Below are 19,351 nucleotides of genomic sequence, written 5' to 3'. Positions count from 1 at the left end.
CACTGGCTGTTCATTGGTTATTACAGCGGGGGAGTTCTCGAGATCTACCTGAGCTCAAACTCCCCTCTCGCCTTGCAACGGGAGGGAGCCCCGGGCTCGAGGATCTTATGAGCTCAGGGCTCTCTCCTGGGACAGCATGCCAAACAAGCTTATAATTAATCATCAGCTAAGTGTGAATTCTTGAAATGCCCAATATTGATAAATCATCAACCCCATCAGAATTACTGGAATCCACTATTAACTGCAGTGTAAACATGATTATTGCTGTAGGTTAATTACTCAAAAGTTACTTGGAATATAATTTTTTGGGGTGTATCAACAAGGAAACAACATGATATTGAGCTATCTTCTAGCTCATGTGATAAACCTCTTCAGAAAGCTGCTAAAAACACAGTGCTGAGGAGTCAATCATTAACCAATGACGGCTTGAACATTTTCAGCTTCAGATAGTAGATTCATATATATCCTGCTGCTTATTTCAAATTCCCTTTTGTTGAGTGCCTGCGATCTCTGTACCTTGTTTGCTTTGGAAGTCTAACAAGGAAATGAACCTACTTTTATAATCCACCTTTTTTCAGGTCAGATTTCCAGTAATGTGCACAGATTTAAGTAAAAAAGCGATAATACGGTATAAAGGCTGGTTGAGAAAGAAGTCTCTGGCTTTATCAGCTCCTCAACAATTTGTGGTGAGTCATTTCTCTTGAAGGCCACGAACGTTTATCTTTCAGAAGTAAGGTCTTAAAGTCATAAACAGACAACCTTCTGCACAGCCTTCGTCTTATTCAACTATACTATTATAAATCAATCATGCGATACAACTCCAGCGTATCACTATTTATGTTCTGTTTAAGGCATCTCTGCCAGAACATTTACATAATCAAAAAGAGCCAGATTACACTGGCCAAAGAGCTTTCTCGGGAAATCGCCCTGAGATATTAATCATTCTAATGAATGCTAACGTCATCAGAATTGACTGTTCATGTTCTTGATACTGTAAACGGTCTTGCGAACAATTTATTAATGCAAATTATTAGAGATAGATATTCTTATGCAGAAGCTTTGCTAAGCAAATGATGTCACATAGGCCACTTACTGCAGGCTAAAGTATAAGCTGGTTTCATAATAGGTACAATACATGATAGTAAAATAAAAGTGGTTTTATAATATACAGTATGTGCATTTGGAAGAGTCAATTGTCTAATCATTCACAGCAAAAATAAATGTGTTGTCCAAGACTCCTCAACATTTCTCACCTGTTGGTTGCAGGTAAAACAGGTAAAAACTTAAAATTGTAACTTTTGTATTTGGGAATGTGCTGGATTGAGTTTTAAAATTATGTTTTAAACTATTTTTTTATTCATTTATTTTTATTTTATTAATTCCTTTATTTTATTTTACTGTGTATACAGCTCCAAAGAGACCACTCCAAACTAGGCATGGACCGGTATAAGATTTTCATAACGGTTTCATAATCTTGGATAAAAATATCACGATTTCACGGTTTTGTGATTACTGCTGTTAAATCTGTTCTTTTTTAATGTCTGGGTAAATAAACAAACTTTTTCCTCTTTGAACACAATATATTTTAATTTGAGAAACCTTTATAATATTTTTGGATCATTAAACATGTTCGGCTAAATAATTCATATCAATTATTGACTTCTGCTGTCTTCATTTGTTTCAAAAGCACAGATTTCTTTACAATTTAAAATGCCATCTTAAGATATTTTTCTGCTGAAGATACTGTTGTATTAAAAAAAAGTAACTAAAACCTCTTACACATCCCTTAGAAATGGTATAGCAGAAAATATTGGCGGTTTGAAAACCTTGACTTTTCCAAACTGCAGTATACCTTGAAAATGGTTATCGTCCCATGCCGACTCCAAACTTATTATGTGTTGTCTTGAATGGTTGGTTTATATATTGTGTAACATGTTTATTTGTGTCTTGAAATTTTAAAATAAGAATATTAACATTTAGAGTTATTATTTCCAAAAGGTTGATGCTTTATATACATTTCATATTATTTCAAATAATAAGTTTGCACTACAAATAATCCATATAGGTTACTCCAAGAGTTCACACTTAGCTGATGATGTTCTGGGAGAGGGCCCTAAGCTCAGAATATCCTCAAGCCCGGGGCTCCCTCCCGTTTGAAGGGTGAGAGGGGCGTTTGAGCTCAAGTAGATCTCGAGAACTACCCTGCTTGTGAACGTGCTGAGAGATTTAGCTGGCTAAGAGTTTGTCTTATGATGGCGCTTTTGATTAGTCAATTTACTCTTTATGTATGTCTTTAAACGGTGGTAGTAAACAGAGTAAACAGAGAACCCGGGGCAAACCCATGAGGAAAACATGCAAACTGTGCACAGAAATGCCAACTGGCCTGGTAAGGGCTCGAACCAGTGGCGTTCTTGCTGTGAGGCAACCACTGAGTGCCAACCACTGAGCCACTGTGCCACCCTATCAGGAGAAGGGGTGGAAGGGGGGGATTGTTCAAGACGAAGATGACTGAAGTGGAAAACTCTGTTTTTTTATAGTGAGTTAGTATTCATCTGATTGGCATAGGCTAATATGTGAAGCTGATGCGGGACCAGCCGTGATCAATCATAAGCACGTGATCCTCTCTAAATTAGTTTAAACTGCACAAAGTGAAAAGGTGAAAATGTGTGTTTGGCTTTGTGCTTTATTTGTATCTGTAATAATAATATAGCCTAATGTTTTGTTAATATAATATGACAATACAGTAAGTCAACTTTATTTCTATAACAGCTCTACATAGATGAAGAAGAAAAATGCCATGCCGAAACACATTCATGATGTCAAGCAGGCAGCTGAACAGTAAATGCTGGTGTAGTTCTAAAATCTCTTTTTAGCCCTAAGAAGGATTAATTATTTACTATAATTATTGTACAAGGCAATTTTTGGGGGCAGTGCAGTGTGAACATCACAGTATTTTTCACAACATGGTCAACTTGTTTGTTTGTGTTTGTCTGTGTGGAGTGAATTGGCCTTAAAAGGATAGGTCACTCAAAAAAATGTATTGTCACCATTTACTAATCCTTTAATTGTTTTAAATGGTTTCTTTACTTTGTTGAACACTAAACAAATCTAGTCTGAAGAAAGCTGGAAACATGTAAACATAGACTTATATTTATAGTATAGTACAGGTTTTCAGGTCTTCTTCAAAATATATTATTTTGTGTTCAACCAATGAGAGAAACTTATAATGGTTTGAAACCACTTGAGAGTAAGTAAATAGAGATTAAATTTTCATTTTTTGGGAACTGTCCCTTTAAGATTAGATTTGAATACTGTTTTGTTCTCTTGTAATATTTTCTCTTTGTATTTCTTACCGTTAGAGTATAAAAATATTCAATATTTGTCATTAATATTGCTATGGAAAGGCTCGTTTCGAGGATTAACTTATTCATGGAATGAGTCATTCTATGAAACGGGTGCCATTTCCACATTGCAATTTTCAAAATTCTCATTAAGTACAGGCTTAAAAAAACAAACAAACAAACAAACAAAAAAATACTACTTATAAGATATCTTAACCCTCTAAAAAAGCTATTTTCCCACCTCAGGCACAAAATCCTTATTAATTATATTGTTTTTCTTTAGGCAAGAGAGCCTCTCTTGTACCATCCCGTTACAGACAACATGTATGATATTACAGCAGTAAAATAAAAAATAGCTTTTTAAATTAAAATGCTTTCCAAATAATAAAACGTCCTCTTTTATGCAGATATCAATAGAAAGTCTGTAGTTCAGTCCAATTTTTATGATTAGATTTTTAACTTTGAAAAATAAATTTTGACATCTCAATTTCCTCATTGTTTGCAATGAAAAAAAATTTATTCACTTCAAAAAATAGAATACAACTTACATTTTTAATTTAGTCCACACAGCAACAACACCATTCAACATTAATTTATGTAAAATGTCATTTCCTTTCCATAAATTTTTAAGACAATGGTGTTGAAAGTAATAGCTACTAATTTGTTAATTTTGAAAAGTTGTCTATTTATGTTGGATGGGCGAACTGTGATGGAAATAATAACACCTCTCACGCTGTACCCAAGTTTTTTTAAAACACATCAGTGATTGTTTACAGTTTAACGGGAAGTCACTCCCATATATCGCGCATTCGGTTTGCTTCTTCGACTCAATTTGTCATGACTCATGACACTGGACCCATCCCTGATCCTGTTTGACTTTGATGTGTTTGAGATATGATGTTTTCCTCAGTGTATAACTTACATTTCACAGGCATATCCTCCATCTATAAGCGTTTTAGGTCTTCTTAAAAAAGATTGATATTTTGCTGTCATGAGCTTTTAGAATGTGAGGTAACTTGTTTTCGAGAATCTTCAGAGCTCATGAACAAGCGCCGTCACGCGCATGCGCGGTAAACAGGTAGAAGTTCTGACGGAAATATACCTATTTTATTTTCTAAAATATTTTTGTTGGCCATATGTGGAATTTCAAACTTACATGTAAATTAATTTTTATGATAGCCATAACTGTAAATTCCTATAACTTTTCTAGAAAAGGAAGCTAGGTTGGCTAGTCTGAAAGCTTTTCTGTATGTTTTTTAAATAAGATTTCTGTATGTAAAAAGAAGGTACTATATCGTTAGGCATTTCGACAATGTTCTGTTTTAAACCATTTTTCAGCCATTACAGAAAAGTAAAACTGTCTAAAACGTTCAGGGAAGGGTTTTTGGTTAACATTCTTAACTGGTTTTCAAAAACTATTATGACCAGATTTCTGGGATTTGCCAGGGACATTTTCTAGTTGGTTAAAATAACATTAAAATCTCACTTATGGCTTACTAAGAATGTTTTAATGGATAATGGAAGCCATATGAGAACATTTTATGTTTGCTGGGATACGTGTTTTCCAGTTTAGCTTTTTTCCATAGCACATTTTTATGACGTGATATGCTACCCATCAGATTTTGCTACCAGTGTAGATTTTAATGTGGAGTAGTGTGATATAAAGCTGTAATATCGCCCTAACCTACCTAATCCGTAACCCCAACCACAGAAACATTCAACAGTGTTGGTAGCATAATCTCATGGGTAGGATAAAATGTCAAGACACCAGTTATACAGATCACTGCTACTGACATGGGCCTTAAGTATGTAAAATTTAATAGCTTACATTCAGCTAATATGACCTCATGATTGGCCCTAAACCTTAGTTGTGCATATATGCACAAAACTGTTTGAATTTGTCACTATTTTGCCAAATCATAAAATAATTTAAACTTGTCATGCAAATACTTTATAAATGCATCAATCTCAACCCATGCAAGTGTTTAAACCAGTGTGAAGAAAGCCAGTGTGTGCAAACATAAGAAATGTCAGAGATAGACTTCATTTTGAGAGTTCCCATGGTAAGCAATGTCTTTAATGTCATTCTTTCATAACCTTGCATAAGTAATCCTAATCAAGACTCTTGATCTCTGCGTCTCATAACAGAAAGTCGCTCACATTTCAGGTGGCGACAAACTGTTGTGAGAGCAGCAGATGTACACAATTCACAGGGCTAGCAAGGTGTACAAGGTGAGCTTGGGGAACGACAAACACATCTAAGCAGTGATGGGGGTACAGATCAAAGACAAGTGAAGAAGAAGAACAACGTAATAAGGTGTAGCATTAGCACTATACTGTGCCATGTACTCAAGATCTCATCCTGTAATAAGTGTTACAGCGTTTCTACGAAGATCGAGTCCTTAACAAAAACACACCAAATAAATGTCACGTGGAGACCAGCAGGCTATCAGCAACTCGTCGCAGGGAGAAAGAAGAGAATCGTATAAAGAAACAGAGGTCAGGGATAGGAGAAGAGGAGGAAAACAGAACAATTGAGGATATATAAACACCCCTTCTTCATAGAATTGTATCAGAATTCGAATGAGGGTCGAACAATGACATCACTGATGACTGACAAATAACATGACGCTTTAATGTCTTTGCTTATGTGTTTTGTGAATATATTAGCATTCAAAGTCAGTGTGCATCATGTGTAATATATAATGAAAACTAGTTTGCAGTCATATGCTTTAAATGCTGCTAGTTTACATGTGAATATTTAAAATTATTTTAATGTTTTTTTTTTATTTGCGTGTTTCCAAATCCTTTTTAATCAAACATGCAAAGTAATATTTTAGAAATGTTGAACTTTCTGCAGTTTTTTTTCACTGCAAGTCAAATGTGCAAAAGACAAACCCGCAATTCTGAGGAAAAAAGTTTGAACTTTGAATGTAAACTCTTTGAATTTCGTCTTTTCTTTCTACAAATCTGGGTCTGAAATTATATTTCACTGATGTTTCAGGATTGCATCTTTGTATTTTGCAATTTTAAGAATTAGAATTTTGAGATATAATCTGAGATTTAAATTTTTTTCAAGTTTATATCTAACAATTCTGATTTTGAAAGAACAATTGCCAAAAAAAACTGTCCAAATTATGAAGTAAAAATGTAACAATTATCTTTTTTCTTTCTATTTTATCCTGTGAGGCCTCAACAGTTCCAAGTACCGACATCCTGTTGGTGGAAAAGGGGGTAAAAGAATTGTGAGAGCAATCAAAAGTCAATGTGAAGTGCTGCCCTGAGGAACCAAAGAAGAGCATTGTGGCGCAACAAAGAGACAGGAAAGATGAAATGGAGAAAGAGAGAGAGAGGATGAAGGAGCAGACAGAGAGAAAAAAGATACAGCGTTGTAGAAGACAGACGGGTGCTACTACAGCTAGAAGTGAGAGCGGTCTCGGCTGATCCTTCAGTTATTGGCGTCCCCTCCTTCGCTGTCCTGCTGGTCGCTGGTCCACAGGGTGAGGTTGTCCCGCAGCAGCTGCATGATGAGCGTGGAGTCCTTATAGGAGTCCTCGTTCAGATTGTCCAGGTGGCCGATAGCATCATCGAAGGCTTCCTTGGCGAGCTGGCAGGCCTGTTCGGGTGCGTTTTGGATCTCGTAGTAGAAGACGGAAAAGTTGAGTGCCAGGCCCAGGCGAATAGGATGGGTGGCCGGCATGCCCTTGCTAATATCGAAAGCCTCTTTGTAGGCCCCTTCAGATGATTCGACAGCAGAGGCCCTCTTTTCGCCGGTGGCCACCTCGGCCAGGTACCGATAGTAGTCACCCTTCATCTTCAAGTAGAAGACCTTGCTCTCCACCTGGGTTTCGTCACAGTTCTTGATGAGGTACTGGTCCAGCAGGGTGAGGACGTCTTGGCACACCGACTCCAGTTCCTTCTCCACCGTCTCTCGGTAGACACGCACAAGCTCCAGCTTCTTCTCGTTGCCGTCTGCCGCCGTCTTCTGCTCAATGCTGGATATTACACGCCAGGAGGACCGCCGAGCGCCCACCACATTCTTGTAGGCCACTGAGAGCAAATTGCGATCTTCGTTGGACAGGGGCTCGTTCAACTCTGTGACCTGATGGTGCAGAAGGCCAGATGCTGGGTCAGTGCATGAATTAAAATGCTTTGTGTTTGCAAACCCATATTAGTTTCAAATTCAGAAATAATGGTGACGTACAAACATTTATTAACTTCATGGAAAAAACACACGAGTTTCATGTTCAATCACATATGGAACATGTATAAAACTTATAAAACTTAAAAATATTTCATGTAAAAATAAAAAATGTTCTACATGAAATTGTTCCAAACCCATGTTCCATGAGTGCTTTTAAAATGTGATGGCACATATGAAGATTGTGTTTTTTCTGTGAGGACGACCAAAATCTACCAAGAACCCTGGTTCTTTTATTGTTGATTATGTAAATATAATAAACATAATCTACAATTCAAGCATTTTTTTACTACATCATGCATACACTTTGATTTTAGCGTAGAACTTCATTACCTTAATTTGATTAAAATGTTATTTGTAACCAAAACTGTGGAATTAGACTGAAAGTAGAAACAATAATTGTAATCGGGAAAGCCACTGATATGAAAAATGTCTAATTACAATATTTCACAGGACCACCATGTAACTAATGATAACTGCATAAGGAATATTGCAAAGAATTCTGGCTAATGACATTTGTATATGCACAGTTGTTGGATGATTAGTGTGACAAAAACCATGGTTAAATTGTTGATATAATAGTTTACTACAATGGCTTTGCTTTTGTAGCAAAACCACCGGTAAATGTATAAGGGGGAGCACTACATACCCCAATGTCAAACAATCAAAGTCATAGTAATGACAGTATCTAATTAAAACCTGTCACCATATTAATTTTGCGTACATTACTGAATATACGGTCCAAAACGAGATAGTTAAGACGAGATGATCGGTGTCCTGTTTGACACGCACTAGCTGCCGCCTGATTGACTGACTTTCATCCTTTGTGCTCGGACGTCAAACCAGACAGCGGATGCTGCACTGCTGGGTCACACACATTGCGCTTTATTTCACTCAACTGCAGTTAAAACAAGAATGTTGAGTCAACTTGGGATTATTTTGCCAAGGTAATTGCGTTTATAATTATAATCGTCGCTGTAATTTGGGTTTTAATTGTATTTTCGCATTGACACGGACGCACAATGGATGATGTGGATGTGGGAGTCACAGCGCCGCCCTTGTTCATCCACTGTAACCACTGAAATGCCCGATACTGAACCGAAACCTACAATTTGGTAACCTTTCGTAGCTTCAATCGTCCCGTTTTTATCGTCAATTTATTATTAAACATCTTAATTTATAAATGCACATTTATTTCTTTATATAGTACTGTCCCTAAAGTGAATTAACAATTTATCTAAAATTAGACTTGCGTTCTCGTGTCGTTTCACACCCGCATTACCTGTTTTTCTTTTATATATACACAAAACACAAAGGGAGAGGTGTCAGGCTTGTGTTGGTTACTGACAGCCCCGGTCACTCTACACTTCCACTGCATCTACTTTCCATACAATGAAAGTGAATGAAGACCGAGTCTGTCATTCTGCTAAACATCTCCCTTTGTGCTTCCAGGAAGGAAAACGAGCTATACTGGTTTGAAGTTGGATATATTAGGACAGATTTCCATTTTGGGTGAACTGTCCTTTTAAAACTGCAGATTTTTATATAACAAAGAGGTGCTGCTGATGACAAAGGCGAGAGCTTCAACTGCATAAACTAGAAGTGCACCTTTATTTAAGCGTTACTTTTATTAATCAGTCTAACCAAAGAAAGTCCCCGTTTCTGCATTATACTGCAATCGCCACACCGTGAACTGTTTCTGCATGTATATTAATAATAATGACCCACCAGCTTCATCGCGGAGGCCATATCATCATAGCGCTCCGCCTGCTCCGCCAGACGGGCTCTTTGGATCAGTTGTTCCCGGTCAGCCATCCTCTCTGGTCAAACGCTGTCGGTTCGCACCGGAGTTCGGTCTTTTTCAGCGGATCACACTGGTTTGTGTGAACGAAAGCGGGCGCGCGCTCCGGTCAGCACAGGCGCGAGCAGAATCTGGAGCAGCCGCGCACGTGAGGGAGGAACGGCGAGCCAAAGGTTGGAGGTGCAGATTACTGTCTTTTTGTTATGTCTGAAATGTATTCGTAACGCTTTCTTTCCCCTCCCAGCCCTCAAAGTCCTACGAGTTTCGCCGGATATATATATTTTCTTTCGTCTTGAGAGGTACTGCTGCTGCAAGCGTCCTGTCAATCCCAGCGAACAGGGTGGAGGGGGAGGTGGAGGGGGGGTGCGCGCACTCGCTCTATTTTACGATGACGTCATTTTCTAAAAATAGCAGCATGCCCTGCAGCCGCGCACCTGCGCAGTGAGGTTTGCTGCATTGTTCAATGCAGCGGTGCAAGGCGCGTGCGCGAGATAAGAAGCTCTTCCGCATTCAAATGAAGCGATGCTTCTGTTCTGTCTGCTCGAAGACTGACGGCGGAGGATAATGGGATGCATGGACGTGCCTCCTTAACACTAATTGTCAAGACAACATGCGTGGACTGATGTGAACAGACAAGTGTTGACTAGGTTAACAGAGGTCGAGCTTTATCTATGTTACAGTGCTTCTGCTGAAGACATGCAGTTACTGCAGAGTAACAGTGGGCTTAATGTACTCAATATGACCTTGGACATAATGTAATGTTTAATTTTACTTCCAATCTGACTACATATGTACCTGACTTAACCTTGAAATTAACACCTTGCCAAACACATTTACTCTTAATTCTCAAGGTATTTAAAATCATACAACAAGGGGCCAAGTGTATGCAAGTACAAGCATTTAGCAGATGTGATGCACACCTGTAAACGAACACACATGCAGAGCAGTTGGTTGGCCGAGGAGCAGTAGGGGTGTTTGGTGCCTTGTTGAACGCAATCACCTCAGCCATGTTACTGAGGGTGGAAGAGAGTGCTAGTTATTCACTCCCCCTCCTACAAAGCCACTGCTGCCCCTATATACATCAATAAAGCCAAGCGTTTTTTTTTTTTATATAACACTTGATATAAGGTACAACAGTCAATATTAGATCCTTCTCTAAAGTATGCGACCTAATTTTGTTCACCCAAATTGTGTACCTAGATCTAGAATTGTTCCCAGTTCCCGTAATGTGAACATGCCAAAATAGATATTTTTGCCAACAGTTCTAGGAACTGTGAAATAGTTCCTCTGGTGATTTTTTTACGATCCCCAAGGGAAAAAATAATTTAAGGGAAAATGGACAGGAACTAATGCACCCTTTAAAAAAACCTGTCAATTTCTACTCCGACGTTGGTTACTGTTGCTTGCTCTGTTTTACCATACTAATAAGAATCAAAGCAAACACTGATCAGCCAGCTAAAAACTGAAGATTTCATTTGAAAGTGATTGCAGATGATATCTAAACTCCTTAAAACACAACATTCTGTAAACAATTAAAAAATTATATACATTTCTATAAAAACACCCATTGAAAACCATCCAAAGAGACAAAATGGCCATACATTAAAGTTAAGAATGCATAATATATTGATGGCCATATTGTTATTGGCTGATAAATGCCAATCTTTGACTCAGTTATCATTACCGCTCAAATAAGGAAATTATCCGCCCAATTTAAGCGAACCCAATCAAAGCTGTGATGGCGTCAGGACAAAAAGCACTGCATGCGTATGTGCCAATACTCTGAAAACGCATGACTCATCCATTCGAGTGTTTGATGATGAGGCTGTGCTTTATTTCTCTCTGATCAGATGATAGCAGCAGTACATTAAGGTTAGCTCTTAAAGCAGAGGCAAACTCTCCTCCTCTCTTTTCTCAAGGGGCACTCGCATTCATTTTCTCCACACAGCTTTCCCAGAAGGTCACCAGACGATTATCCTTGTTGGCACAAAAGTCTGTGAAATCTCGAAGCAGGCGGTCGGCCAGTTTCTCGTCTCCCAACACACCAGTCCTCCAGGCTTTGGTTAGCATGGTGTTGTAGGCCCAGTTGTAGCCCACTCGCTCCTCAGAACCAAACAGGCTCTGATTGGTGGAGGTGGTGGAGTTACGGCGTCGCCGCTGTCCACTACTGTACTTCCTTTTAGAGTAAGGCAGCTGAAGAAAAACCGTACCTGAAGAAAGAGATTAACATTCCTGTATGACAGTGATGTAAACAGCAAGACAAAGAAATTGACAGGATGAAGTGTAAAGAAAGATTTCCTTTATGGTGTGTGTAAAAAAGTACCTGTTACATGGATGTACTGAGGTTTGTTCTCTGATGGAAAGTTAAAAGCTGACGCTGAGAACTTGTCTTGAACAAAGCCAAATCTTCAAAGAAAGAAAGAAGAACGCATTACTTCTTGATGAGCTAGATGTCCTTAAGTTTACTGTGATAACCGACCCTGGGTCAGAGCAACAGAATACACTAGGGGGTGACCAACCCTGTCCCTGGACATCTACCTTTCTGCAGATTTCAGACACCCATATCAAACACACCTGCCTGTAATTATCCAGTGCTGTTCAGGTCCTAATTAATTAGTTCAGGTGTGTTTAACCAGGGTTGGAGCTGAACTCTGTAGGCATAAATATTTACATTAGATGTCGCCTACGCTATTGTTGTCTATTGGAAGGAATGCGTCAATAGAGCCGCCATTTTAGTACAGGGGAGCGCTCCTTTGAAATGAATGTGAGAACAAGTTCTGGCCATCCAGAGCCAGATATATAAACACATGCATATATCTATGACATGATTTACCGGTGGTCAGTATGTAGTTTTTTAAATAACAAAAATTATAATTTTACATCACTTTTCTACATTGATAGATATGTGACCGCACAGGCATTATCGACAAAGAGCGTGTGCATTTAAATGTATCGTCTCCCTCCCTGTTAAATTTGATCTAATCCATGTCCTAAAACACACCTCCTCTCCTGCTTTCACTTCTCATTCTAACGGAGGGAGCGATTCGTTTGTGAATAAATCCTCGTTAGAACGACTTGTTCACTTAGCCGACGACAATAATACAAGTTTCTTACATCGCTGCATCTTGTTGTCATATTTAATTTACATTGTTTGCGTATTTTATTCAACAAAACTAGCATAAGCCTAGTATTTAGTGCGAGTTTGGTGCTGCTTTGCCTTATTGTCAGTGCATTAAGAGACTGTATTATTATCAATACTTGTTTAGCACAAACGTTCCTAACATATAAAATCGTAAAAAACTAAATTTTCCCAATGTAATATTGTGCCTTTGTACTTTGTTTTCTCGTTACTTCACCTGTACAGAGCACTTAAAGTCCAGCATCTTCACATTGGCTGTAGTCTTCACCAGTGCCATTGAATGTCATTTGTCCTGGGAGCACTGTACAAATGTGGCGGTGCTATTGACGCATGCTCAGGGTCCGTATGCGATATCTAGTGTATATATCTATGCTCTGCAGGAGGGTAGATCTCCAGGAACAGGTGCTGCATCCCAATTTGCATACTATCCGTCCTAAATATTATTTGAAAATAGAATTTGTATGTCCAAAATCGTAGTATGTTGAAAAAAGTATGTCAAAGGTTCCCGGATGGTTTACTATTTTCGATAAAAATTTTAAGTGTAGAACCGTCCATACTCTAACTGCTGATATTGCCCACAGTACATTGCACGTTGGACGTGAATTTGATTAGAACTACAAACGTGGGTGAAAAGTGTAAACAAACTACAAACATGATGGACGCTCGAGACCAACCGTCAAGTAGAGAGGCTTCCAAAGACCTAAGGAGATTTCTCTGCATGAAAGACTCATGAATGGGAGATTAACCCGCTGCTGCTTCTCCAATGAGGTAAATTAAATATGACAGAAATGTGGGTGATGTGTGAATGATTGACAGGGTTCATAACTAAGCAACATAATCTGTTAATGAGAGAGTAGTATGTGCAAAAGCTTGCACACTCAAAAATACATATTTTTCCTTCACAAAAAAGTAAATACTTTTAGAGCGTAGTATAAATATGCGAATAGGGACGCAGCATATTCTTCACTTACCTGGTCAGTATGGCCTCCTGAAACAATTGCATTCTATCCCAGTATGTCTCTGGCTCAAACCCTAAATGAAAAAAAAAAAGTGGTGTCATGGAAGATAACATAAGCAATCCCATCAGATCTGAACAAATTTGTGAAAACCAATCTGAGATATTGTTGCCTAAGAAAGGTTGTCTATATGTAAAGTCATTCAAAACTGATGTGAAATCTATTTGACCCATTATTTGGGAACTACATATTTTATTTAAAGAACCACAGTGTTAGCTAACACCAAACAGAGACAATTTTGGGGCCAGATTTTCTAAACAGTGATCTAATACAGTGGTTCCCAAAGTGGAGGTCGTGAGACAATGACAGGGGGTCGCTTGGTGACTTACAAATTTTATTAAACTATTAGAATGACCATATTTTAGTAAAAAAAACAACAACATTCAAATAAAAATACATCTGCCTTTAAATTATATTTTTGTCATAGGATTGGTGCATTTACGTTACATTAACAACACAACAATAGCGTCAGCTGCAGCATGATGTTATAGCACCAGGTTAAACTTTCTGACACCTTTATGGCAATCAAATACATTAAAAATAAATACAGGCCACAACTGAAGACTGAGAATGATCTCTTACTGGCGGTCTCCAAAATTAAACCAAGAATAGACTTGTGCTGAAAATATTGTGTCCACCAGTCACTTTACTTGAGGTTAATATTAAATTAAATTAAATTAATAAATTACTATAAAAATTATATGGTCGTTAGACTGTTAACACATTTTTTTGTTGACAATATGCTTGTGTTTATATAAGCCTATTGTTGTGTGCGCAACATTTGTATATTTATAACCACCTCCGAGAAATATGGGGGGTCGCGAGTCACTGGCATTGCTGTTTTAGGGATCGCAGGCTGAAAACTTTGAGAACCCAAGCTCTAATAACTACACTAATGTAAAAATTAGCTCACAATAATCATGTGCATGTAATCTGTAAACAACACAGAAGCAAAATGGGTTCAGAAATGCTTTTTGGGCATTAAATAATGGAAGAAATGCTAGTAAACTGACTCTGGCAAACCTCTTGTAAATCACATTGCATTTAAATATTTTCTCCCATAAATCTGGATCAGAAAAGGAAAGTCAAACAATGCTTTAAATAAAAAAAACAGGAGGTTACGCTTTTGCAGCCGAATCTGGCCCTAGGAATACTTTCACTGCACCATTAGTTCTTGTGTCCTCACCCTCAAAAAGATTATCAGAGCCCTCCTTTAGCAGACACTGGATATTTAGGGGAATAAACAACTGAGCACGGAGAGGGTCGCCATATAAGTATGATGACAACGCGAAGGGCACCTCCAACACAGGGACAAGCAGGAATCCGCAAGATGCTGCCTTCCTGTGCCAGCCTTGCACCTGAAACACAAGAATGCATAAGAACTGTACCCATCTACTTACTATGCTTATTATTTGTTGCTACTATAACAATGCAAGCACCTCGTAATATTATCTGTACATGGTAATATGTTCATCCCACGCTCACCATTTCAAAGAGCACAGCTGCAGTGACGGCCATCCAGTGCAGTTTGATTTCAAAGGCAGCATTAAGGGAGAAGTTGCCATGGTAATAGCAGCTGCACCATTCTGTCCGATCACTACGATTGTTCACATCGACATCCAAGGTGACTGTTTTCTGCTCTGGAACTGTGGCGGCTGAGAGGGGAGGGGTGAAAACACAGCGAAAAAGACAGAGAGAGCAGAAATGGCCAAGAGGATGAAATGACACAGAGGTCAGGCAAGGAGTCATTACGACCATAAATGGGTCAATGGAGAGTAATTGTGATAAAAGCATTCATGGCTTAGTTCATGACTTCAGAAACATTAAATACTGAGAAGCAATTGAAATGATTTCATGATAAGGGATGATTTTCCATTGTGCATCATATTAAAGGAAAGAAAGATGTATGAAGCTTCTATGGCAGGAATAGAAACTGAAAGCTATGGGCATTGGCTCAATAGGCAATCAGAAAGGTGATTGGCTAGCAGAAAAGCCTTGCTCAGGTTTGGGAACAATGCAGTAATATCTTTCATCCAGCGAGAACAGGACAGATGGAGGAGAGCAAGCAGAACCCATACCACAGCACTACTGGACCACAGCCACTACTTCACCACAACATGCACTACCGGCAAACAAAAAATCATTATGGCATTTGATTGGTGCATTCGGACATCAGTCCATGCTCTGATTGGAATAGCTTGCAAAGCAATTTGTGCCCTGATTGGGTAAAACACATGTAACAACACCATTTGGAGAGTACATGCACTGCACTGGCACTGATTTATGGTCAATTGGATGACAGAATTACAAAGCCATCTACATCAGTCTGAAAGAGAGCCAAGATGCCAACATCGTAATTTCAGCAATAAAGAGAATTAACCTAAGTTGGACTACTATTCTACAACAGCATGCACCGCAGTCCTGGAATAGAGAAAAGTCACACAAAGTCACATGATTAGATTTGCATAACTAAATACATATGATGGAGGTGGTTTAATCGAAAGTTTGACGTTTTTCAGAGAAGAATATGGTGTTGTATAGAGTGATGTTATTGCAAACGTTATGTTAGTTGAGTCATGGAAATTTCCAATTGTGCACTGTTGTTGGGTGACTATCCTGCAGGCACAGGATGTCAACAAGACGTCATATTGACGTTGTACCCCAACGTACCCCAACGTCATGGGGACGTTGGATTTTGTTTGGAAATGAAAATCAGGTCTACGTCAGAACCCAACGTCAATGCCCAATGTCCAACCTAAAATCAACCAAATGTCAACATCTAATCATGTTACACCTTGACGTTGAGTGGACGTTACAACTATGACATCTATCAGACGTTGGATTTTGGTCACTTTCTAACACAACCTAAAATCAACCAAATATCAACGTAATTTGACATCATTATTGGACGTCAAAATAACGTTGTTCTTAGAGGCTGGCTAGACATTGAATTTTGGTCACTTGACGTCATGATCTAAATCTAACCTAATATTAACGTCTTATGATGTTGTGTGCCTGCTGGGTAGATGGCAAGGTTGATCTCTGAATGCTTTAGTATGAGAGGAAATGATCTGACTTTGTGTAACTCATCTACTAGTCTTCCAGAACTGCTGGGGTAAGGAGTGTCATGCTGCCTTATGGTGTGGAGCATGACATCTATGGGGTCAGAGCCGGCTGTGTGTACCTAGCAGTGCAGCAGCTTGGCTGCGTCCCCCGAAGCTGCGGCTGAAGGAGCTATGCCTACTTGCATACGAGGCTGGCCGGCTGGGCAACCAAGGCAGCAGGAAGGCAGGTAAGTCACATGGTCGACGTTCCTCCATCACAAAGGCCACCTCAAACCACTTCCTCTGGAAAAGGGCGAAGTCTTCCAAAGCTGCAGCAGACCATACATTCGCTCCAGCTGGAGGTAGCTGAGTCATTGGGGCTGCAGGGAATAGAGGTCTGTTTTCATGGAGGGTACAAATACTAAGGTACAGTCATGCTAGCTAAAGGGAATTAAACAGTGAAGCTTGACCTGCCGCCTGAAGACTGGTTAATTTTGGACACTTTGTCCAATGTGACTTACAAACGTGGAGGCATTCAGCAAGTCAACATGAATAGACAATACAAAATGAAATGCTACTTATACAAAGGAACTGTTTATGCTCAGAGAAATAAGAACTAGTGGAGAGATGTTAGTTCAACACTAACATCGACTAAATGCCTGGGGGTTGCTGTGCTGAGGTGATGCTGATTTCTGGTAGAGATTTCTACTTTGCATCAGGTGTCAAATCCCTGACTTGTCATATAATTAATAATAATAAAAATAAATGACATCTAAATAGCATTTTCTCAAAGTCATACCTGTCAACCCTCCCGTTTTTCTCCCATATTTTACAGTTCTATCCCGTTGTCATCCTGTAAAGGTATTTTCCTGTATTTCCCCCGTATTTTTATCTTTCTGTGAAGAGCCGATCCTCCCTATATGCAACCCATACCGCCCAACCACCAGGGGCCGACCCTTGCTCTTAAATGTGAATCTGTTCTGTGCTTTCATTTCATTTAGGCATTAAAACGCATTGAAATAAACATAAAAACTGCGCGATTCATTTCCTTTTCATAACAGGCGCCATTGCCCCTATGCAATCCTCAAAACAGTCAGTTTGTGTAACGATGCATGACTGTCAGCTGATGCGCTCCATAGTGATAAATAAATCACTATCACCGTTTCCCAAGCGGATTCTGTAACTTACATACGCGATTTGATGCGGAGCTCAAGTGGACACTGGGTTTTGGGTGCGTGTTTGAACAGACATATACACATAATAATAATAATAATGGTGGTGAATTCTGCTGTGGCGACCACAGATTAATAAATGGACTAAGCTGAAAAGAAAATGAATGAATGGATAATGATAATAACAACATCTAGACATGTCGATCTTGTTGGGTTTTTTAAACACAACAAATTTTGTCTTAAATGAGCATAAACAGTTAGCAAAGCAATCAAATGCTTTCATTATAGATCAGTGCATTTTTAAAGTGACACTGTTATTTAATGTATACAGAATGTTCAAATTATACAGTGAAGAAAAGATTTGAGAATTGACAACTAAATAATAATAAAAACGTATTACTGACAGTTTCAGCAGTTTATTTACAATGAAACAGCTCCAGATGAACATATTTAGCGTTTTTTTTTTTAAGGGGGGGGGGGGGGGTGTATCCCTTATTTTCACATCCCAATGTTGACAGGTATCAAGCCAGACTCTGCCAAAACATACATCAGGAGAGGAGAAGAGAGTGTTGAAGCCAATTAGTAGGTATGGGTATGATTAGGAGACCATGAAGAACAAAGAAGAGTATGCAAATTTGGCCTGGATGTTGGGATGCACCCCTACACCAATGCACTATAAAACCCATTAATATCAATGGGTTGCGATGTACAATGGTGGTCTTTTGCTGCACAGACCAAAGCACAAGAGAAACAGAGTGCACCGTCAACTAGCTTGCACCATGGTCACAGTTCAAAATTACTTATTATTCCACTCTGTCGATATTCCTCCCATGTACACGTATACTTCCTTACTACAGTAGACATGAAATGTAGATGCTCACTGAAAAAGCAAAGTCCACTCAAATAATACACCGAGAGGACATTTATATGTGTTATAATTGATCCTGCTGCTTACAATAGCATTACTGTGCTGTCATGGCAATGCTGGTAAAATGACACCTCTTCACTTGCTTGGTCAATAAAATTTTACTGTCAGTAAAATGCGGTCATTTTATTTATTTTTTAAATCTGTATAGTTTCAGTTATTGAAATTGACAGCATTTCTTATAGGAAACATGTAAGGTCTTATTGCTTTATTGGTGCAAATCACTATTATTTGAATGCCTCTTGATACAGCTGGAGAACTCTCTAGCAACTTGGCAACCAGTCCAAAAGTAATCTTGAAACTCGAGTTGTTTCTTACCCTTCTCGTTATCTTTATCGACAATCCGGTAGAAGTAGAAGCCATAGACAAAGGTTCGCATGGCATCACCAGAAGCATGAGTAATCAGACCTTCCTCCAGCATTTTCTAGAGGAGCGTCATTGAGCTTGTCACATTTTGAAATACAAAACACAGACAATCATGACTTTCACAATGCTTTCAATTTTACCTGCATAATTTCTACTGCAATGCCCTGCGTGGCAACATTCTCCACAGTGCTGACCAGCCAATGTACAACCTCAGCACTGACGAAGCAGTTGGGAGGCAAGCCTCTCTGCTCTGACAAAAGCTGCACTCCAGTGCTGCAAGCACAGAAAGCCAATTCGTATCACACACACACGGGTGATATAATAGAGGACAAATAAATAATTCAAG

At 38.9% G+C, this 19,351-nt stretch overlaps 2 protein-coding genes across 6 annotated transcripts in view; both read right to left on the bottom strand.

Moving 5' to 3' along the window:
* Positions 1-5,387: 5,387 nt before the first annotated feature.
* Positions 5,388-9,707, bottom strand: ywhah (tyrosine 3-monooxygenase/tryptophan 5-monooxygenase activation protein, eta polypeptide). The gene is made up of 2 exons (XM_056466806.1): positions 9,271-9,707; positions 5,388-7,443 (listed from the first exon to the last, which is right to left on the bottom strand). The coding sequence occupies exons 1-2, from the start codon at positions 9,355-9,357 to the stop codon at positions 6,790-6,792; spliced, it is 741 nt and encodes a 246-aa protein (XP_056322781.1). The 5' UTR covers positions 9,358-9,707; the 3' UTR covers positions 5,388-6,789.
* A 275-nt stretch (positions 9,708-9,982) lies between these two features.
* The window catches only part of depdc5 (DEP domain containing 5, GATOR1 subcomplex subunit), a 50,652-nt gene continuing 41,283 nt past the window's right edge, over positions 9,983-19,351 (bottom strand). For 4 of the 5 annotated variants that reach the window (XM_056466172.1, XM_056466176.1, XM_056466173.1 and 1 more), the window contains 8 exons: positions 19,146-19,278; positions 18,958-19,063; positions 16,683-16,922; positions 14,984-15,153; positions 14,685-14,856; positions 13,454-13,514; positions 11,667-11,749; positions 9,983-11,553 (listed from right to left, as the gene is read on the bottom strand). In XM_056466172.1, coding sequence (XP_056322147.1) covers positions 11,258-11,553; positions 11,667-11,749; positions 13,454-13,514; positions 14,685-14,856; positions 14,984-15,153; positions 16,683-16,922; positions 18,958-19,063; positions 19,146-19,278 — 1,261 coding nt within the window. In that variant the 3' untranslated portion in view covers positions 9,983-11,257. The remainder of the gene's footprint in view (positions 11,554-11,666; positions 11,750-13,453; positions 13,515-14,684; positions 14,857-14,983; positions 15,154-16,682; positions 16,923-18,957; positions 19,064-19,145; positions 19,279-19,351) is intronic. The other variant, XM_056466175.1, reaches the window with a different exon arrangement.

The sequence above is a fragment of the Danio aesculapii genome, chromosome 10, assembly GCF_903798145.1.
Source record: "Danio aesculapii chromosome 10, fDanAes4.1, whole genome shotgun sequence".
In the NCBI taxonomy this organism is placed as follows: domain Eukaryota; kingdom Metazoa; phylum Chordata; class Actinopteri; order Cypriniformes; family Danionidae; genus Danio; species Danio aesculapii.
The sequence above is the reverse complement of the archived record's forward strand: the minus strand, read 5'-3'. Positions and strand labels throughout refer to the sequence as shown.